The sequence below is a fragment of the Suncus etruscus genome, chromosome 7 (genome assembly GCF_024139225.1).
Source record: "Suncus etruscus isolate mSunEtr1 chromosome 7, mSunEtr1.pri.cur, whole genome shotgun sequence".
Classification (NCBI taxonomy): Eukaryota; Metazoa; Chordata; class Mammalia; order Eulipotyphla; family Soricidae; genus Suncus; species Suncus etruscus.
The window spans coordinates 131177622-131200112 of NC_064854.1; the positions used below are offsets into that span (position 1 = coordinate 131177622).

A 22491-nucleotide genomic window follows, 5' to 3' on the forward strand; every position below is an offset into this window, starting at 1 on the left:
ACACCAGCCTTCTGCTCCAAAGAAGGAAAGCAGCTTAGTGGAGGAAGACTGAAGAATGAGTGCCTGTATCCCTCAGACCCCTGCTTTTATGGATGAGAACCAGGCCACACCCTAGGGTGGCCTGTATCCCTCAGACCCCTGCTTTTATGGATGAGAACCAGGCCACACCCTAGGGTGGGAGAGGAAGACCCAGTAGGGAATGATCCAATAATCCCATCACAGATCACACCCTAGGGTGGAGTACAGATAGTGATTAGGGTAGGACCAGGAATCCAACAGTTTATCATTCTTGCTGCTATCAGAGTTTTCCAGAGTGCCTTTTAACACCAAAGAGGGAAAGTGGTTAGGGGCTGGGGGCACATAAACTCAGGTATCAGACTTGCATGCTCTGACCTCAGTTTGATCCCCGAGCACGGCACCAAGAATAGCCCTAAACGATGTCAAAAGGAAAGAAGAAAAAGAGAACCTCTATAGTTTATGGACTGGGGAGTCCAATGCCAAGCAGTGCGTGAGGCTCTCCATTCGACCCCTGAGAACTCCTGGGGTTGCTTGGTAGCCCCCGAGCACTGAGTCCTTGGTCCAAAAATTGCTGGGAATGGCTCCAGGCCCCCAAAGAACTAATGGGGTTGGGTCCCTGTATTTTTTTTCTAACTTGGTTTGCAGATGGAAAGATAACTACCATATTTTTTCATACCATAAGACAAAGACACACTTTTATTCCCCTAAATGATGGCAGGTGGACATATCTGTGCATCTTATGGAGCGAATGCCACCTGGTGCTGAAGCCTGAGTGCAGGGGATATGTATGTATGTGTGTGTATATATATATATATATATATATATACACATATATACATACATACATATATATACACATACACATATTAATGAAAAAGTATTTACATTTTTTTTTAATTTTCTGATGTTAAAAAATAATGTTAGGTAAATATGTTTAAGCAGCTGTGGGCTGGCGTATTGTAAATATACTTTGGCTTCGTAGGCTGGTTGTTCCCAGCTGCTTTCTCCAGATGGCGTTTCACATTGTGCCATTGGCTTTAGAATATCTCTTTTCCTTGTTTTCCTCATCCAAAAATGATGTGCATCTTATGGTTGGGTGCGTCTTGCAGAGCAAAATGTACGATAAATGGGCTGCTCATATGCTTTGCATGGAGGAAGCCCAGGGTTGTGTCTGGCTCTGTGCGGTCTTCCCAGGGTATGCCAAGAGGGATCTTCAAGCACAGAGCCAGGAGCATCCCCTGAAGTACCACCAGATATCACTCAAAAAAAGTGGTTTGTGAGAACTTGGGTCTCTAGACCCCAGCAGTTCCTCTTTGTCTGTTCAGCAGGCGAGTGGAACAGTCATTCTTCATTGTCTGGTTCTGCTTACTGTCCAAGCAGATTTTTTTTCACTGAACTTTGGGGTAATGAGCTCTTGGCTGTTCACCTTAAATGGCTTATGGAGTAAGGGCCCGGAGAGCTGGGATGTACCATATAACAGGAGCTATGTGTGTTGGGGGGCTGTTTTCTAGATGACAGCAGACGCTGCTCCCAGGTGAAGTTGGGCTCTGCCGCTGACTTCCTGCTGGACATCAGTGAGACCGACCTCAGTACCCTGACAGCCAGCATCAAGGCTCCTTCTGGCCGAGATGAGCCCTGTCTCCTGAAGAGGCTGCCCAACAACCACATCGGTAAGCCCCGGCCTGGTTGGAGTGGAACAGGACACCCATTGGCTCACATATAGGAACCAAGTCCAAGGTCATGCCTGTGTTTTGATGCTGACCCCTGCCTCAGACATTTGGGCAAAGCTGGAATGAGAGTTGGGCTCCCTTTCTTCTGAGTGTGTTTCTCTTCGAGGCCCTTTCCTCCTTTCCTTCCCTCACCTTCCAAATCCAAATCTGTCTTCTCTCCAGGCATCTCCTTCATTCCCCGGGAGGTGGGCGAGCACCTGGTCAGCATCAAAAAGAACGGCAACCACGTGGCTAACAGCCCCGTGTCCATCATGGTGGTCCAGTCTGAGATCGGGGACGCCCGCAGGGCCAAAGTCTACGGCCGTGGCCTGTCTGAAGGTCGAACTTTCGAGATGTCTGAATTCATTGTGGATACAAGGGATGCAGGTCTGTTGGGATGGTCCCTGGAGCAAAGCCCAGAGCTTTCAAGAACTTTTTTTTGCTCAATTTGCTTCCTCTTTCCAACCTACCAGCTCTCCTTGCTTTCTGAGCATCCTTCAAGCCAAAGTTTCTCCTTTTTGCATTGTAATTTAATGTCATGCCCCTTAAGAAAGTATTCTCTTTGATTTCTAGACATAACCAACAAAACAGAATCACATGACTTCAGCTCTTCTGGCAGTGAGACTCAGAGCCACAATTCACAGACCCATGTCTCATCTTCTTTACTCCCACCTTGGTCTCCACTGCCTGGGGTATACTGAGCTTACCCCACACAATCTTGGGTCAACTGTCCAAAGATCATGGTCCCCTTAGCAGTGTCTATGTGGAGGCCTTCCCATTCCTGCTTGAGAGAGTTTGAGTGATTCTGGCATCCCAGCATCTCTTTCCTCTGCCCTCTGAGGTGACAGCTAAGTCACTGTCCACAACACCCTACTAACCTGGACATAGAGGCATTCTCCTGGAGACAGGGCCTGTCAAGGTTCTGGACAGACACTCTCCATAGATTCCTTCTGCTCTCAAATTGGACTGTTTCCATGTTTGTTCCAGCTGGGGACTGTTTCAAATGCCAAACTTTTGCATATGGCTGGTGACAGACCCAAAGTCAGTGCTTGGAGGTCTTGGAAAATCTGAGCAGTGTCTTGCTCAGGGCATGAGGGGAGCTCTGTGAAGACAGGCTTTTGTGCTCACGAATAGGGTGTCACCTATAGGGTTTCTCCAGTCTCCTGTGCTCTCCTGCAGGGCTGCATTTTCTTTCTTCTGCTGTTTGGGGAGCACCACCAGAGCTCCCCAAAACAGCTGCTCCTTCCCCTTCATGTGGAGCTGCTGCCCTAACCCCAGGTGCTTCTGTGTGACAGGTTACGGGGGCATATCCTTGGCGGTGGAAGGGCCCAGCAAGGTGGACATCCAGACGGAGGACCTGGACGACGGCACCTGCAAGGTCTCCTACTTCCCCACCGTGCCTGGGGTTTACATCGTTTCCACCAAATTCGCGGATGAACATGTGCCTGGTAGGCCTGGCAGCCCACCGCCCTGCCTGCCATTTGCGGGGGATTGTGTGATGCCCCGTGTGAGCCTCCGGGCTGTTCTCAAGGGCCCTCTCCTTCTCACAGGAAGCCCGTTTACCGTGAAGATCAGTGGGGAGGGAAGAGTCAAAGAAAGCATCACCCGGACCAGCCGGGCCCCGTCTGTGGCCACTGTTGGCAGCATTTGTGACCTGAACTTGAAAATTCCAGGTGAGCACTGGAGCTGGGGGAGGGTAGTGGGTCCCAGAGGAAACTGAGGCCCACCATGAACCAGGATGTCCTGTCTCTGTCTACATTGGGGGTTCGGGAGTGTTTCTTTTCTTTTTATTGACCAATGAGTATTTTATCTGATATCTTTTCGGGGAGGTTTGGGCCATACCCAACAATACTTAGGGTTACTCCTGGCTCTGTGCTCAGAAATCACTCTTAGCAGGCTCGGGGGATCATATGGGATGCCTGGGATTGAACCCGGGTCCATCCCAGGTCGGTAGAGTGCCTTGCACTGTCCTATCACTTCATCCTTGATATCATTTTCTTCTTCCAAGTAAAAATGCCTGTATTAGGCACAATCTGATGATTAGAATGATAGTGAGGGCACCACCATGTTGGAGCCCGTGTTTGCAGATTCCTCAGTGGGACTGTCCTGTTGATGGTGACTCCTGGCCCGTCACCTCTCTGTCATCTCTCCCCCCACAAAGTCTGAAAGAGAGCTGGGCTAGGAAGCTGACTTGTTTTTGTTACCTAGACGGCCCAGCCCTCTAGTAGAGGCCATTGTGGTTTTGGGCACTGGTCTCTACAGAGTCCTCACTGGGGGAAGAGAGCTTTAGGGAGCTTTCCCCTGGAAACCAGCCCTTGTCCTAGTGTCAGAGTCTGGAGAGAACATCAGAGGCATGTATAATGGAGTTAGGGAGATGTTTTCCTGGCACCACATGTCCCCCTTTCCTTCTAAGTTACACCTCTCCTCTGCTTCCTTGACTTCTCAGTGAGTTCTTCCTGGGCCACTGAGAAGTGTTGTCAAAGCCTCCTCAGTGGGTTCTGGAGAGCATCCCTAAAGAGAGCAGCGTGAGTGCTGCCCCGTCTACTGCTACCAGGGACAACATGGTTCATGTTGGAGCTCTGGCACCTCCAGTCTCATGATGCCCCACCTCATGAGTTTCCCACTGCGTGGTGGAGACCTCTGCATGTCAGAAATCCCGCTCTCATCAGCACCATTTCAATGATCGCCTTAGATTTCCTTCTCTGTACAAGTGCAATGCCCTCCCTGGAGTGACCTTTATTTCTTCCTCTTTTTTGTTTGTTTTTTGGGGGGCACACCTGGCAGTGCTTAGGAGTTACTCCTGGCTCTGTACTTATGGGGTCACTCCTTGCAGGCTCCAAGGACCTAATGGAGTGCTGGGGATCAAAGCCAGGTCAGGTTTGATCATTTCATCAGGTCATGCTCATTTCATCACTCACCTCCTCTCTTCTGTACTCTGTGACTGCCTCCTCTTCTCGGGCTGCCCTCACATTGACAGACACTGAGGAGTGGAATTGCTGGGCCATGAATACGCTTGAGGTGTTCAGCACTGTGCTAGGAATTCCAAGATGTACAATTATGTTCTAAATATCTGCTCAGGGAATGAAAACTGGTTCTGCCCAGTCTCCCATTGACCCTGCTGTAGATGATCTCAGGAGACAGATGGCCCCATCAGCTCAGAATGTGTCCCCTAATAAATTTCTGTTTCTACCTAATTTCTGTATCCCTTGTGCAAAAGATAGGTACAGATTATTTTTATATTTATCCTTGTCTATCCTCCAATATTTTGGCCAATAATTGCCTCTGTGTTTTAGAAAAAAAATGTCTTAATGTTCTCACTTTAACCAATCTGATGAAAGAATATGCTGTTTACTTTATGATTTCATTATTTTTTTTGATGATTAGTGAGATGAATTGTTTTTAATTTGCTTCAAATTTTTCATTTTACTAATTATTTTGCCTCCTTTGTCCTCAAGGCATTTGTGAGGTGCACAGTTACCCTGTCTCTTAAATCTCTTCTTGCTTGGCTGGAGAGATAGTACAGAAAGTAGGGTGCTTTTCTTGCACACAGCTGACCCCAGTTTGATCTCTGTCATCACATATGTCCCCAAGCACTGCCAGGAGTGATCCTTTCGCTCAAAGCAGGAGTAAACTTGAGCTCAGGAGTAAGCTCTGGGCTCAGGTAAGTTCTAAAACTGGCCCAAAACCTAAAAACTATATGGTAAAAAAAAAAAAAAAAAAAAAAAATTTCTTCTGGCTCTAGGTTCTTTTCTATTATTTCTTTCATTGTTATGAATACTCTACCTGATAATACTCGGAGGTGGAGGTGTCTGAAGGATCATGTGCTCTACTGACTAAGTCACATGCCTGGTTCTTGTGGATTCTTGTGACCCTTTCAAACAGTATCAGATCGTTGTGTGATCCTCAATTTCTACATACTGCATTTTTCGCTCTATAAGACACACTTGACCATAAGATGCACATCGTTTTTAGAGGAAGAAAACAAGAACAAAATATTTTAAAGCAAATGGTGCACTAAAATAGTTAATAAATGATAACAGAATAATATTTCAATCATGTCAAGTGAACAGCAGTCAACATGACATTAAGAATCATTATGACTGTCATTAACGTGGAGAGAGTTTAAGTTTCCAGTCTTCTAGTTTTCTGGGAACCCCAAGAACTCCTCAGCTTCAGGCAGCATTCCCTCCAGAAGATGCACAGACATTTTCCCCCATCTCTTTGAGGGGCGGGAAGTACATCTTATGATACAAAATAGATGGTAATTTCCTAAATGATTTTCTCTCATCAGAATCACAGATTCCAGATGTTCTCAGGAGTCAAGACCCCCGGCGACCTTTTCCTCAACCTCTCTTCCTTTTCTGTCCTCAGGCTCAGAGTCATGAGCTGCTCTGCCCAGGTCCCATGGGGCTGGAGAGTACAGTTTCACGCAGACTGTAGGTGATGGCATGACCAGGTCACTGCGTGTGGCACACCTGTCTCCACCAGACAGTGCTGGCATGTCCTTGGCATGGCACGACACTTTAGATGGAGCAAATCCTGCTGACTTCCTGGTGTTGCTGACCCCAAGAATTGCTTTTTCGAGCTGGGTTTCACTCAAAGCTTTGCCTCATGCATGGTTTCTCTTTTGCCACTGGGACTGATCTGTGTGTCATTCATTGTCTCTTAAAATATTTTTCCTTGTTGTCTTCAAGAAACACCAAAGCTTTTTGACAATGAGAAAATGGATTGCTTCTGGTTTTTCACCTTTACCACCCTGCGGAAAGGTGTCCCAAGGAAGCCTTGCTGATGGTAACTTATTGCCAGCAGCCTAGAAATACCAGAGTGGTCAGAGATTTGACCTGCTTTAAGAGAACTAACTAGTTAGTTACCCAAGTTAGAGAACTAACTCAGCTCCAGCTAGAATGGCTGCCAACATACTCAGTGAGATGGAAAGTATCAGTGGTGCAAACTGTTGTCTGCAAAATGGTGGTGCAGGGAGGGATGTACTCACTGCCTCGGCCACTGCTGGTCAGGGATTTGAGGAGATGAGGGAGGCTAGTGTCTGGCCTGAATGGGAGGAACCCTGAGCACTTACTTACATGAACAGGCTGTACCCACCTTGCCCACTGCTGCTCACCTGCACATGCTCCTGTGCCGTGCACCCTTTCTCACCGCCACCTCCTGCCCCTTTTCAGAAATCGACAGTGCTGACATGTCGGCGCATGTCACCAGTCCCTCCGGCCACGTGACGGAGGCAGAGATTGTGCCTGTTGGGAAGAACTCGCACTGTGTCCGGTTTGTGCCCCAGGAGATGGGCGTTCACACGGTCAGCGTTAAGTACCGTGGCCAGCATGTGACAGGCAGCCCCTTCCAGTTCACCGTGGGGCCGCTCGGCGAAGGGGGCGCCCATAAGGTCCAGGCAGGAGGCCCCGGCCTGGAAAGAGGAGAAGCAGGAGTCCCAGGTAAGGTCCTAGACCTCTTTCCAGCAGATTGGGGTATGTGGATTGGGGCTACATCCTTAATGCCACATAACGAGATACAAGATCTGACAGTGTTCCAGTAATGAGAATGAACACAATGAGGGACGGAAAAGCCCACTAGGCCCTGGTTTAAATCCTAGTTTTACTGCTGATTAGACTCTGGGACAACCACACCACCTATATCCTTACTTTGTGACATAGATAATAACTTCAGTTGTAATAACTAGTACAGAAAACTGTTCCATGGTAGCTACTAGTGAGAATGATCCCATCATACACCATCTTTGGCTTTTATTTCAGGACTGCTACTAGGTCCCAGGTAAAGAGTTCTGTCCGAGTCGCCTCCACTTTGTATTTGGGCCATGTTGCCCATTTTGTTTGGTTTATTTCTTCTTGGGGATTTGGAGCCCTTCCATATCTGGCCATATTCCAGGAACCTGCAGTACGAAGGATTGAATATGGTCTTCTCATATGCAGAGGAGGCACTTAGCACCATCCCCTGACTTATTCTTTACTGGAGAACTAGACATGGACCTCCTTGCTCGCCTTTACTTTTTTCTGTTTGTTTATTTGGGTTTTTTTGGGTCACATCTGGCGGCACTCAGGGGTTACTCCTTGCTCTGTCCTCAGAAATCGCTCCTGGCAGGCACAGAGAACCATATGGGATGCCGGGATTTGAACCACCGTTCATCCTGGAATGGGCTGCTTGCAAGGCAAATGCCCTTCCACCATGCTATCTCTCCAGCCCCTCCCTCCTGTTCTTAAAAGTTTTCTCCACTTGACAGATGGTGTGAAGGGGATCTGATCCGTACAAGGCCAGTGGTTCAGTTTGTTCAGAAATTGCTCTCTCACTCAACGTTCAATAAGCTTTTGAACTGAGGGTCTCCTCTATGAAGCCCAATGAGGTGCTAAATGTCCCGAGTTTCAGGGGACCAGCATAGTGGAGTGATGTCAAGAGTATCTGAAACCTAGCAGTCTGCAAAACTAACCTCAAGGAGGACGTTGGTAGAAAATTTATGGGGATGGACTGAAACATTCTCGTCTGGTTCTGGTGTCATTTGGGTTGTTCAGGAGAGGCCAGATTTCCCACCATCTTCACAGCAGACCAGGTGGAGCCTGGGAATGTCCAACCTTTGTGGAGAGAGGAAGAGAAAGGCCTATCGGCTAGTGCCACACCATGGGTCTGGGAAGGGAACGGGATGTCTGTCATCATGGTCACTGACCAGGTGTTTCTCTGTCTCAGCTGAGTTCAGCATCTGGACCCGGGAAGCAGGTGCCGGGGGCCTCTCCATCGCAGTTGAGGGCCCCAGTAAGGCCGAGATTACCTTTGATGACCATAAAAACGGATCCTGTGGTGTGTCTTACATTGCTCAGGAACCTGGTATGTTCTCCAGGGCCAGTTTTACTTATTTGTGCGTGGGTAACTTGTTGGGGATAGAAACCCATCAACCTAGTTCAAGTATATAGGGACTGTGTCTGAGCAGAACCTTCTAGAAATTGAATTGAAGGAGATCCAGCTACCCTTCAAAGGGATAGGAGCATATTTTTTCTTTTTTCTCTTTGTTTCTGGTTTTGGTTTTTGGACTGGACCTGGCTTGGTACAGCTTAGGCCTCTTGCATTCACAACAGCTCTCTAGCCCTTTGAGCCATCATCCCAGCCAGAATGAAGAATTATTCAGCTCTTTTTGCCTTCTTTGTTGGCTTCTGTTATTTTGTACTTTTGTTCATGTCTTTATTCTCTACGCTGGGCTGCTCTCTTTGCCCATTCTTGGCGGGGGCCGGTGTGGCATCCTCTGAGTTGGCTCAATTTCTTTTCTTTTCTTTTTTTTTTTTTTTGGTTTTTCGGGCCATACCCGTTAGATGCTCAGGGGTTACTCCTGGCTACGTGCTCAGAAATTGCCCCTGGCTTGGGGGGACCCTATGGGACGCCGGGGGATCGAACCATGGTCCTTTCCTTGGCTAGCACTTGCAAGGCAGACACCTTACCTCTAGCGCCACCTCGCCGGCCCCTCAATTTCTTTTCTTTCTGGCTGTTTTGGGGCTACACCCAGTGATGGCAAGGGCTATTCTTGGTTTCGTGCTGAAACATCTGTACAGTACCAGGGATTGAACCTGGCCTCCCACAGGCAAAGCCTATGTTCCAGCATTTTGATCTCTCTTCTTGGCCCTCAAACAGGGGTTTTTAAACTCTTATGTGGAATATACCCTTTGACATCGGGTGAGGCCTCTAGGGACCATTCTCAGGATGATGTATTGAAACTCATAAGATAAATTGAATTATAAAGGAAACCAGTTGTATGAAAATGAAGTTATCTCATCCAAATCTGAAAGAAATAATTGTTTAACATAGCAGTGTGTATATAGTCTCATTAATATGTCAAATCATCCAGGTGTTGACAATCATTAACTATCTTAATTTTACAATAGTTGAGTATCATTGTTACATTCAGGTATAAAGAAATGATAACATGACATACAATACCCGATTTTGGTGGTGACCAAGTTACAGGTAGTTACTGTGATTTCTTGTGAATATTTATTTTTTGTTTAGTTGGTTTTTGGGCCACACCCGGTGGCACTCAGGGTTGAGCTACTGGCTCTGCTCTCAGAAATTACTTCTGGCAGCCTTGGGGGACTGTATGGATGCCAGGGATCGAACCCAGGTCGACCACATGCAAGGCAAACAGTCTACCCGCTGTGTATCACTCTGGCCCCTCTTAGAACATTTCTTTTTTGTTGATTTATTTGTTTTTGGGACACACCCGGGGGTGCTTTGGGGTTATTCCTGGCTCTGAGTTCAAAAATAGCTCATAGCAGGCTCAGGGGACTCGAGGATTGAATGTAGGTCTGTTCCAGGTTGGCCGTTTGCAAGGCAAATGCCATACTGCTGTGCTACTGCTCCAGCCCCCTTTTATGAACATTTCTATTTATTCCATTCATTTCCTTGAATCTGGATTATGTAACGAAGTCTGTATGTAGGAAGAGAGAAGGCCCAGGTTGAGATTATCCCTGCCTCTGCCCAACTAGAAATTATGTTGACAAATGCCATTCATGTGACAGCCTGAACCAGTCATCCCTGGAGGGGCAGGTCTTACGAAAGCATTTTTAGCCCTTGGTAAGGAGGGAAGCCATGCTTGAGTCACTGGAATGATGGAACTTTCCTTTTCCACAGGTAACTATGAGGTGTCTATCAAGTTCAACGACGAACACATCCCTGAAAGTCCCTACTTGGTGCCTATCATCGCCCCCTCAGATGACGCCCGCCGCCTCACTGTTATGAGCCTTCAGGTGAGACACAAGGAAACATCCCTCTCCTTGGCCACAGACTGACCAGTACGAGCCCGACTCCTGAGGTCGCTTCAGTCCCCTGCCAGGGCCAGGGCCAGACCAGGGCTAGATGGTGCCAATGGCCTAGGAACTTCCCACCAGCAGTCAGCTCCATGCTCACTGAGCCCAGGAGACAGTGGGGGCTAGCACAAACAGAGCCGCAGGCAACAAAACACCTCAGTGTTCAGGGACAAGTTTTTTGTTTTAAATATTTATTCAAGAGAAGCAAAGGGGGCCTGTTAATCATTTGTGGATAAAGAGAACTTTCAAAAGAAAACTAGCCCCCAAAAACTAACAACCCCTCAATGCTTAGTTTGCTATTATTGAGTTCCATTTCCTCAAGAAAGCCAACTGTGGACTGGAAGATGGTTCCAGGGCTGAGCACATGCTTTGCATGTAGGAGGCCCAGGTTCAATCCCCAGCACCATATAAACATGTGCCCCCATCCCCAGCAATGTTGGGAGCAACCCAACGAGCATCATACCCAACCCCTGAGAATCATGCCTGAAGGCGCACTGAGTACTACCCGATAGGACTCTCAAAGAGTTAATTCTGTTTGTTTGTTTTTTGATGATTTATTTGTAAGTAAGGCGCCTCTTAAGACTTGTCTGCTACCTCATCTAACCCCGGTAACAGCAGAATTAAGTTTCTCTTAACCCCATTTTAAAAATTTTTATTATTTTTTAGCTACGTTTGGCAATGTTCAGGGACTACTCCTGGCTCCACACTCATGAATTCCTCCTGGATGTGCTTGGGGGACCATTTGGGGTGCTGAGGATCTCACCTAGGTCAATCATATGCACTTTATCCTCTATATTATCTCTCCGGCCCCTCTTAGCCCCATTTTTAAAGATGGAGAGTCTGAGGCATGGAATATGCGTGTCCCTGAGGAGCCACTGAGTCCCCAAGGCTCCCCAGGCTAGACTGTCTTGAGGCCTCTTTCACTCTCTCCTTGGCACTGTGGAAAGTGACCACCTTCTGCCACCTATTGGCATGTCAGGAAACAATTGTCTTTGCTTAAATGCCACTGCATGCCAGGTTGAGGCGAACCTTCAACTAAGTAACAATCTTTAGAGACACCCCTGGATCTTTCTCTAAGACCTCCTCAAACTGGTTGGGGATCTTGAATCAGCAGTAGGACTTCAGTGTAGACTAATACCAGCATTCTTAATATGACTTCTAGTCCAAAAGGATTCCAATACCCTTTTGCTTCCCCCCTTAGTTCTTGAGGAAAACCCAGTCTCATTTCACTTTGGAGCCATCACTGAGCCTGGTACCTTAACCTTGTTTTCTGTGTGAGACTCCAACAATCCCCTTCCTGGGGGAGACGGGGCTGCACATAATTCCAAAGAAAGAGCAAATCTCACTCAGGTCTCTGAAGCCTCCTCAGGAGAGTCCCCAGGCACGAACTGGTCGCTGTGCTGCCGATGTTTTTCTTGTGTTTCATTTAAAAGCTCCTTAACAGAAGTTTCTTTTGTGGCCAACTTAACTAAACCCTGTGGAGGGAGATAAACCCAGCCTTTGAGGAGGGCAGTATGCTGCCTCCGTGCATCTGGAAGATTCCTTTAGGATCTTCCGAGGCGTTTATCTCCCTCTTGAGGATTTAGTGTCAGTCGGATTCAGGTAACGTGCATGGTTGGGGGTCCAAAGGAGACGCCCCTTTAGGAGCAACTTATGTTTTTTAAACTTGATTGGTTGGTTGGTTGATTGGTTGGTTGATTGGTTTCTGGGCCACACCCAGCGGCGCTCAGGGGTCACTCCTGGCTGTGCACTCAGAAATCGCCCCTGGCAGGCTGGGGGACCATATGGGATGCTGGGGATCCAACCGGGCCCCTTTAGGGTCAGCCGCATGCAAGGCAAATGCCCTACCACTGTGCTATTTCTCTGGCTTCAGAAGACACTTTCATAGCACTGTCTTCACCTTTGAATGAGAGCTAATGCCAGACGCCAGCCCAGCCTGTCACTTCCAGCTTGGGCTCTTCCAGTGTCTGCAGCAGGAGGGATTGTAGGTCAGGCCTCTACCCTGTGCTTCTGGCGGTTGAAGGCTGAGTGATATGTAAATTATTTTACGGGAGGCATGCAGCCCAGCATCTGGTGCTGATTAGGAGAAAGAGGCATGTATTGTTCTGCCTTGCTTGTGCGACTTTTTAGGAAATTGGAATCAGTTGCATTTTGTGGAGAAGGGGTGGGATGGAGGAAAATCCAGAAAGCTTCTTCGGCATCTTCTTCTGGCCTCTAACCACCAAGGCAGTTCACCGTGGGACATGCCCCATCTTCACTGTGCGATGCTGTAGCCACAGAGCTACGTAGAGGAGCACTTAGAGGGGAACTTAATGTTTTCATTTTATTTTAATTGATCGAATTAATTGATTGAAATTTACATCTCTATGCTCACCTACTTCTGCAGTGCTGCATTCATTCCTGGCCATTATTAAGGCGTGGCCCTCAGGCCAGCAGCCTAGCATCTCTGGGGGAATTTCCTAGAATGGTAAAATCCAAGACTCCATCCCAGACCAACTGAATTAGAATCCACATCTTAATGTGACCCTCTAATGATTTAAATGTATATTATGAGCCCAGCTAGTACAGCGCCAACATCTAAGGCCTGGCTGGTTCAACTTTCCATGAAAACTGCTCACTTGTAGAATTTTGCTGCTTAGGATTAGTCAATCTTGAAATCTTTTGTTCAGTTTGGATTTGGGTTCCACAGTCTAGATGTGATTCTAGATGTCTTCTTCTGTCTTTTTCTTGGTGCTAAAGGGCCTTGGGTTCCCCAGGATTGAACCTGGGGCTCCAGGCAAGCAATCCAGTACTTGGACCTAGCTTCCTGATGCTAAATTAGTTTTTATATCTGCACTGCTGCTCTTCTCAAAGAGAAGAGCACATCCATATCTTCAAAGAGGATACGGATCACGAGACCAAGTGTGAGGAGTGAAAAGGATCCAATGAAGAGGGAGTGCTGAGCTTCCCATTACTTTCTGGAAGGTTCTGATACCTCCTAAGGCAATTTAATGTGTGAGAATTAGCTCACACGTTTTAGCCTCCTGATGTGTGAATTAGCCCCTCCCCCCCAGGGCTTGCCCAATTTTTAGACAAAGAACTAAAGCACTTAAGCATGAAACTTGGAAATAGTGACCCCAGCCTTGCTGACTCCTAGCCATTGTGAGTTTCTGCTTCCTTGGACTTCATAGTAACAAAGGGCCTGTGTGTGTGGCCTCTTCAAAATTTATTAAAAGTTCTCTATTTGGGGGCCAAAGAAATAGGACAGAGCATGTGGTGTTTGCTTTGCACATGGCTGACCCAGGTTCAGTCCCCAGTGCCTGATATGGTTTCCTTCAAGCCCTACTCATTGTGACCCCTGAACACAGAACCAGGAGTAAATCGTGAGCACAGCTAAGTGGGACCCCAAAATTAAAACCAAACCAAAAAAAATAAAAACCTTTCCAGTTCCTATTCTGGGGATAAAAATAGAAATTCACTGAAAGTGATGACTGTGGGGTGGATATGCAACTTATTCAGAGGTCTGGGCCTGCTAAAAGGAGTCCCTTATTTTTCGACTAGAAGAAACTAAGTTTGGGGACCTGACCAGCTCTTTCTGGGGATACAGAAGCCACAGCCCCCTGATGTGGAGGCCAGTCTGCAAACTCAGGAACCAGCTCTTCCAGCCCAGACCAAGACAGTTTGGGTACAATACAGGCCATGCGGTGTCTGTGCTCTTTTCTGCCTGTGCTGGAATCGGGGTGATCATCAGCCCCTGTTCATCAGATGTTAGGTGGGAAGGCATTCCGGGCCTGGTTGCCTGAGAACCGTCTCTGGAAGCCCAGATCGGATCAGAGTTTGCTCCTAAGCGGGACCACGAGGGCCATAACCTGTCCACTGTCTTACCTTCCCAGGAATCAGGCTTAAAGGTTAACCAGCCAGCCTCCTTTGCTATAAGGTTGAATGGGGCCAAAGGCAAGATCGATGCCAAAGTGCACAGCCCCTCGGGCGCCGTGGAGGAGTGCCATGTGTCGGAGCTGGAGCCAGGTAAGCAGCCGGCCGGGGTCGCTAGGATCGGCCTTCCGAGGACGTTCCCCACATCCTGACAGGCACGCGCCAGTCCCACCAAGCCACTGAACCCTCAAGTTTCCTCTGCTGTTTCCAAATTAGGAAACAGCATTTGAATATTTGACAGGGCTTGGGAGACAGGGATACCATGTCCGTTTATTAAAAAAAAAAGTTGGGGTGAGGGACTGGAGCGATAGCACAGCAGTAGGGCATTTGTCTTCCATGCGGCTGACCCAGGATGGACCTGGGTTCTATTCCCGGCTTCCCATATGGTCCCCCAAGCCAGGAATGATTTCTGAGCACATAGCCAGGAGGAATCCCTGAGCATCACCGGGTGTGACCCAAAAACAAAAAACAAAAACCAAATTTTCTGTAAATCATGCTTTTATTTTGTGTAATTTTAAATACTTCTTTCATTGCTTTTTATGATTGTGTTCTCATATTTAACTTTAAAGAGTTATTTTAGGGCACCAGGACCAAACAGTTGTATGATCACTGATAATAAGCTAGACAAAGAGGGGACCACCTACTCTAGCAGCCTGGGGGGTGATGGTGGGGGATATGGGTTACAGAAAGGGAACGGGGGGGGGGGTGGGGGTTGGGGGGGGGGAGGACAAATTTGGTGGTGGGTATTCCTCTGATTCAATGTTAATATGTACCTAAAATACTAACGTGAAAGATATGTAAGCCACTATGATAAAAAAAAGTTATTTTTACATGCTTTCATTCATGCATTTTTAATGCATAATTTCTTTTACATACATCTTCCACATGCTTTTTTTTGGGGGGGGGCCACACCCCGTGACGCTCAGGGGTTACGCCTGGTTATGCGCTCAGAAGTCTCGCCTGGCTAGGGGGACCATATGGGACGCCGGGGGATCGAACCAAGGTCTGTCCTAGGCTAGCGCTGGCAAGGCAGACACCTTACCTCTAGCGCCACCGTGCCAGCCCCTTCCACATGCTTTTATGATTGTGATACCATATTTTAACTTTGAAAAAGATTTAACTTTTTTTTTTATATTTTTGTTTTATTTTGGACCACACCTAGTAATGCACAGAGGTTACTCTTGGCTTGCACTCAGGAATCACTCCTGGTGGTGTTTGGGGAACAAACCCAAGGCAAACTCCTACCCACTAAATCATTGCTCTGGCCCCAAGATCTAACAGGTTTTAAAAATTATATTGTTGGAGCCAGAGCAATTAATAGTATAGCGGGTAGGGCATTTGCCTTGCACGCAGACGACCCAGGTTCAATCCCTGTCATCCTGTATGGTTCCCCAAGCCCGCCATGTGTGATTCCTAAGTGCAGAACCAGGAGTAAGCCCTGAGCACCTCCAGGTGTGGCCCCAAAAGAAAACAAAAAAATCATTGACCTTTTGTTAATAAGTAAGCTCTTAACAACCTCACTTTACTTTGAGAAAATAGCCAATCAATATTCACTTATGGCCAGAGAGATAAAACAGCATGTAAAGTACTTGACTTGCAAAGCACCAATCCAATCCCTGGTATTGCATATTGTCCCCTGAACCCTGCTGAGTGTGACCCCACAAAGCAAACAAGCAAAAATGGTATTTAGTCATTTGCAGAGCTGGAGAGTGAACCCAGGGCTTCAGGCATACCAGACATGAGGTCTACCATAAGCCACAATCCCAAATATTTTCACCAGTAAGTTTAGAAAGGCAAATCCGAGTTTCCTTTAAGAGCATAAAAACTTAGAGCATAAAAGTTCCTCACTTGCTACCTTGGCCTCTGGAACAATTACATGTCTGCCAATTTGGCAGCGATGGTTCTGTCAGGGAAGTGTTAGGTGTCAGGGACCTTGGCAGTTAGTTAAGGCTGAGGGAGATTTGATGCCTGTGATCACCAATACCCTCAGGAGAATTGAGATCCAGATGGGGGACACGGTGGGAGCTGGAAAGGAAAGAGTTTCCACCTTAGGGAAGGCCTGGAGGGCTTCTCAGGGGAGAGGGTATTGAATGGCATCTGGGTATAGGGTTTGAGAGTCATTCTGTTCAGTGTTCCATGAGACAGAAGAGGAAGTTTTCTGGCAACTTCTGGGAAAGGAGCACCTGAAACTACTGAGTCCAGGGCAGCAAGTTTCTCTGCCCTGGCATGGCATGGTATGGTGATGGGAAAACTAGTACTGTGGCAGCCATCTTGCCACCATGAGGAAGGTGTCTTAGAATGAGGCCCCCAAAGCAGAAGAAAGAATAGAGATTTTGGAGCCTTGTGGGTGAATCAGTATTGATGCCAGCTTGATACCCAAGAAAGACCTGGTTGCCCCGTGGCACTAATGCCCTTCTTGTTCTGTGATCACCTAAGCCTAGGGCCTGTATTTTTACTTAGCTGTCACCCTCCTACTGAACAAAAAGGGAAGGAACAGAGCAGAGTCTCAGAAGGAGCACATGTGGGCAGTAGGTGGCTGGGATAGCTCTAGTGTAAGCCCCATCACATGACCGATTGCTTTGGAACCTCTGCTAGGATGCGAGTGGGGGTGCTGATGCTTCTGGGGTGGTCAGCAATGTGACTTAGCCACCTTACAAGTGGTGGGGAGGATCAGGGGACAGAGCACTATAATAATAGCTGATGGCCAGAGGGCTCTGGGAATGAAAGAGAAAGTGAACTCATAAAGGTTCCTTTACTTTGATGGTTCCATTAAGGTTTGAAGTTAACCGAATAGCAATCGATAGCCAGAAGGTGGGCCAGAGTAAATCCAGAGCTTCCAAAATGTAATCAATGGGGAGGTTCGAGGTGTCTCCCAATATACATTTAGGAATATTGAATCTCTGTTGCTTTGAAACTGAGCCAGGCATGTCCTGTAGCTCAACTTCACCCACTGCAGGGACAGATATTAACCGGGAGCCTTAATGAGGTTACTGTTTTAATAGTTTTATCATTTAATTTAATAATTTAAATCATCTAAAATTTACATTAAAATTTAAATAATTTACTGTTTTACTAATATTTTATAGATAGTAATAAGTTTAATAGTAACTGATAATACCCGGCTCAAGCCAGCTCACTCAATAAAAGGGTCTATTACACTCTTGAATGAGCCCCCCGGATTCACATAACTGGAAAATCAGGGTCTAAGATAGACTTGTGCATCAATTTAATTCAACCATGAATTCACCCACAAGGCTCCAAGTCTCTGTTCTTTCTTCTGCTTTGGGGGCCTCATTCTAAGACACTTTCCTCACAGTGGCAAGTTGGCTTCCGCAGTACTAGTTTTCCCATCATCATACCATGCCATGCCAGTGCAGAGAAATTTGCTGCCCTGGGCTCAGCAGTGTCAGGGGCTCCTTTCCCAGAAGTTGCCAGAAAACTTCCTCTTCTGTCTCATGGAACATTGAGCAGAACGAATCTCATTCCCTATACCAGATGCCACACACACATTGACTTAATGCTTGGAAAAGGGAAATTCCCTCATAGACCTTAGCAACACATGGGGGTGGAGTTGCCGTTCTCCAAAGCACGTTGGCTGTAGGAGAGCAGGGGTGCATTTCTGCTGGGGCTTTGGGGAAGTGCCTTTTTGTTTTGTTTTGTTTTGATTTTTGGTTTTTGGGTCACACCCAGCAGTGCTCAGAGATTACTCCTGGCTCTGTGTTCAGAAATTGCTCCTGGCAGGCTCAGGGGACCCTATGGAATGCCGGAGATCAAATCCAGGTATTTCCCAGGTTGGCCGCATGCAAGGCAAACGCCCTATCGCTGTGCTATCACTCCGGCCCAGGAAGTGCAATATTAAAGGGATGGAGGCAGGGGCAAGGGGTGTGGAGACACAGTATAGGAGGTAGGGTACTTCCATGCAGCTACAACCTTAGTTGACTCCCTGGTACCACACATGGTCTTAGCAGCTCCTCTAGGGTTCAATCCTGAGTACATAGTGTGGCCCAAAGAAAATTCAAATGAAGGGTATGGAAGCCAGAGAGATAGCAGTGTGTTAGGTGCTTTCCTTGCACGCAGCTGACCTGAACTTGATCCCCAGCATCCCATATGGTCCCCTGAGCACTATCAGGAGTAATTCCTGAGTGCAGAGGCAGGAGTAGTGACTGAGCATCGCCAGATGTGCCCCCAAACAAAAAGCCAATAATAAGATAAAGGGTATGGGGGATAGTGCTATGCGGACTTTCGCCTTTTAGGAAAAGTATTGAAAGAGAAAGCAGAAGAGGGTTTGGATGATGCTTGGGAACAAAAGTTCTGAAGACGCTGGGATATGGGAAGAGTCAGAGACAGGCGCATGTCCAGAAGGGAAAGTTGGGCTGATGGATGCCCATGATGGATGCCCCAGGAGTCCAATTCCTTTGTTCAGATTCTCTTGTCTCTTTCTCGTGCAGACACATGGTGAAATACCCATCTCCCTATGGGGTGTTTGCTAGTCAGGGGCTTCATTTAGGAGAATTAGTGCTTGCTGGAACTCTTCCTCCCTCCCACCAACTGCCCTCATCAGAGAAAGAAACTCCATGAGAAGTAGGCGGAGGCATTTCACAGAGAAAAGGCTCTTCCGAGACATGCCCTCTAATGTTTAAACTTAGAATGTGAGATTTAGTTGCATTTCACAAAGGGCTGACTGGGGACTCCCAAACAGGACCCATCTGGTTGAACCCCAAGCCCACGTACTAGGTGCGGGTGTTCTGTAGAAAATTGTGTCACTGGTGGTTTGAAACTGCCCATCAGACCAGGGTCCTGGCCGTCGGTCTCACCTACTTCTGCTCGTTCTTTCAGATAAGTACGCCGTTCGCTTCATTCCCCACGAGAATGGCATCCACACCATCGACGTCAAGTTCAACGGGAGCCACGTGGTGGGAAGCCCCTTCAAAGTGCGCGTCGGAGAGCCTGGACAGGGCGGGAACCCCGCCTTGGTGTCTGCCTATGGCTCGGGGCTCGAAGGGGGCACCACAGGTAACCCACTGCTTCTGTGTCACGTTCTCCACAGAGCCCCCTCTGAAGTCAGGGGCCTCCAGGCCCTCCCAGGCGAGCTTGAGTTAAGGCCTCTTTGCAGGCTCTCCCTCTGCATAGTTGGCCCAGGAGATGTTGGCCTGGCTGGGGATCAATCCAGGGGGATGCTAGGCTTGGCATGTCCTCATACCTCATTCCCAGATCTTGTGTATAGCTAGCTGTTCGCTCCTAGGTCCTTGACCTCGGGGACAGTGCATGAACGGGGCGGGATCCAGCGCCTTGGTATTTGCTTTGCTGAGCCTGCAGGGAATTTATGATGTGTGGATGGAGGCCCATTTTGTCCTATCATAATCCAGCTCTTTCTTCTCTCCTCTGGCCCTAATGGAGGAGAGAAAGAGAGAGGGACACATTAATCTTTGACACAGGTTGTGTGTGATTGGGACAAGCATAAGTGTTCCTGAGGTCTGACTTGAGCACATTCGTCCACTCGTTTCTGCTCCTTCCCTCCAGGCAGGCCCCACTGGTCACAGTGACAGCCTTCAGGCTGCCTGTCTTGTCTCTCCCCTTGGTCCTGAGTCGCTTGGTAGCTTGGCTTATGGATTTCTTTGGAAGGTAGCCCAAGACTTTTGCTTTTATTTTACCAGAAATAACTTTAGCGTGCTTAATACTGTAGTACAGCTTGCTTTTCTCCCTTGATGTCTGAAAGATCTTCCTAGATTAAGGCACACAGCACCTCCTGCATGCAGGTGGGCACTTATCCATGCAGTGCCCTTATCCACTCTAGCCTGAAAAGTGCCAGGGCAAGGCGCTTGTCCTTACTTACTGGAGGGGAGGCAGCCTGCCTAGGAAGCAAGTGTCTGAATGGCAATAGGGCGCTGCCTAGGCACAGAGTGACTGGCATGTTGGCTTGTTACCCCAAGACGCTGGTTCAAGCAGTGGCTTTGGCCAAACCACACACAGAGGTGGTATGCATGCAGCTGGCCACCCAAGTCCATCCAGTGTGACTCCACATTGATGTCTGAGCAGGAGCTGGCGCTTTGGGACTATTGTATTAATTATTACTTTATGTGTCCTAGTGTAGTGGAGGCCTTTCTCGGCTCGGCCCAGCGCCTGCAGCCCCTTCAATCGGTGGGTCTGTAGGTGCAGGGTGATGGCGAATAAATGATCCACAGGCAGTCGGGTGAAGTTTCAGGAGACATCCGGCTTTATTACAAGGCCATACATGCTATGTGCTTTTTTTTTCACATGGCCTCTAAGCTAAGCAGCCTTCTTCCTGCTCCTCTGCATCCATCCTGTGTCTCATCTCTCCCCTTCTACTGCTCCCTCTCTCCTCCCCGCCAGGCAACCCCTTCATTACTAACCACAGACCCCTCCCAGCTGTGGGTGGGTCTCCCCATCTAGGGGGAAATGAGCCTCTGGCTTTGGGGGAAGGCTAACAGGGACAGGCTTGGAATGGTTTCACTCTGGATAATGCCCACCGTGCATGAGTGGAGAGTGAAGCACGGACTACCACGGCCCAAGCTGGCAGCCAGTCCAGGGGCACCACCTGTACTTCTTGATCCTTGACGGTGGCTTCCTCTCAGGGTAGCTGGCTCACTCCCAAGCAGTGGTGGCATTCCCGGCCCACACTGAGAACTCTCTCCAACAATCCCAACCCCAGGCCCTGCCAGATTCCAGGTATTCAAGTCATGCAGGCTTTGGGCTCCTGGCAAGTCCACCATCAAGGGTCCTGGTGGATTCTGTCTTGCCCTGGAGCCACAACAGGACTCAATCCAGGCCCCACATAGCCACTGGGGTCCCTCCCTAGTGACTGCCAGCCTCTGCCTCGCCCTCCTGCTGCGTCCCATCTGCCATGCACACGCCTTCTCCGGCTTCCTCTCAGCCGTTCACTCTGGTTCTCAGGAGCTTGGGTTTCAGTCTGCTTTGCATGAGAGCTGGAACCTGCTGAGAATCAGGAGGGAAAGGTACAGAGCACGCCTGTTTCCAGCCCTGTGTAAATATTACTGCGGCGGAGGGACAGGCGGTGTGTTTTTGTAGCCTGCCCGCTCCCAGGCCTTCCCCCAGTCCCCATCCCGAGCTGACACAGCTGCAGTGTGTGTGGAATGAAAAGGTGCCTGTGCTGGGCCGCTGGAGGGCTGGCACCCAGGCCTTGGGAGCAGGCCGCCTTCCTTCCCTGGGTCTTCATGGGGGAGCTGGTTGTATCTCTTGGCCGAGCTTTAAATGGTGCATTCTGCAGGTTTGGGGGCAGGGGAATGTGGAGAATTCGGGGTGGGACTGCTGCAGGGAGGCTGAAAGGTCAGGAGTAGGACGAGGGAGTTCCAGTCTCTGGGCTGGGAGAGTAGCTTTCCCCAGAGGAGCTATTTGCCTCCCTCACCCTGATAGGTTCTGCCAGCACATGCCAGTGTGTCCTTACAACCCTTTGCCCACCTATGATGGATCTGGCAAGGTTACATTGAGCACTCATTGAACATACACGAGCCTCCAGACTACGGCTGTGTACTCGGTACCCAGATGTTGGGAGAGTCTGTGGGCTCCAGCCAAGGCTTGGTGGGGAGAGTCTCCCGTAGATGGGACTTTTTTCTCAAAGGCAAAGGTCATAGCCCCAGAATTTTGCTGAAACTCCCAGTTCTGACAGACCCCAAGGTGTGATTTAGCCTTCGTGAGATATTGTAGTTCACTGGGCCATATATTTCCTCTCCCCCAAATGGGACTAAAATGGCGGCACCCCCAATAGAAAGGAGGCTCCAGGTTCCTCGTGTTCTGGAATTACTTATTCGCCCTTTTCAGCCTCCTCTTTCCTCTTTCCCACATTCTTTCTTGGGGGAATTCTGGGTGGCTTGTTTTGGACACTGAGGCTCCTTTTTAACTGTAGTCAGGTCCTTCCGGTTGCAATTTAAGAACATCTTTTCTTTGCAAGTGACCTAGGAGTGACCCCCAAGCACTGCTGGGTATGTCCCCCAAACCTTTCAGCTACTTCTGGAAATGCAGCAGCCTAGTTAGCCTAGATAGCCTAGGCAATCCCTTCCCCCCAT

General features: G+C 48.4%; 1 protein-coding gene across 3 annotated transcripts in view; it reads left to right on the top strand.

Annotated features, from left to right (window-relative positions):
• Positions 1–22491, top strand: part of FLNB (filamin B) — a 158347-nt gene that overhangs the window by 131156 nt on the left and 4700 nt on the right. For all 3 annotated transcript variants that reach the window (XM_049776150.1, XM_049776151.1, XM_049776152.1), the window contains 9 exons: positions 1530–1688; positions 1911–2114; positions 3023–3175; positions 3278–3400; positions 6905–7171; positions 8433–8570; positions 10362–10477; positions 14410–14542; positions 19286–19462. In XM_049776150.1, the coding sequence (XP_049632107.1) occupies positions 1530–1688; positions 1911–2114; positions 3023–3175; positions 3278–3400; positions 6905–7171; positions 8433–8570; positions 10362–10477; positions 14410–14542; positions 19286–19462 (1470 nt within the window). The remainder of the gene's footprint in view (positions 1–1529; positions 1689–1910; positions 2115–3022; positions 3176–3277; positions 3401–6904; positions 7172–8432; positions 8571–10361; positions 10478–14409; positions 14543–19285; positions 19463–22491) is intronic.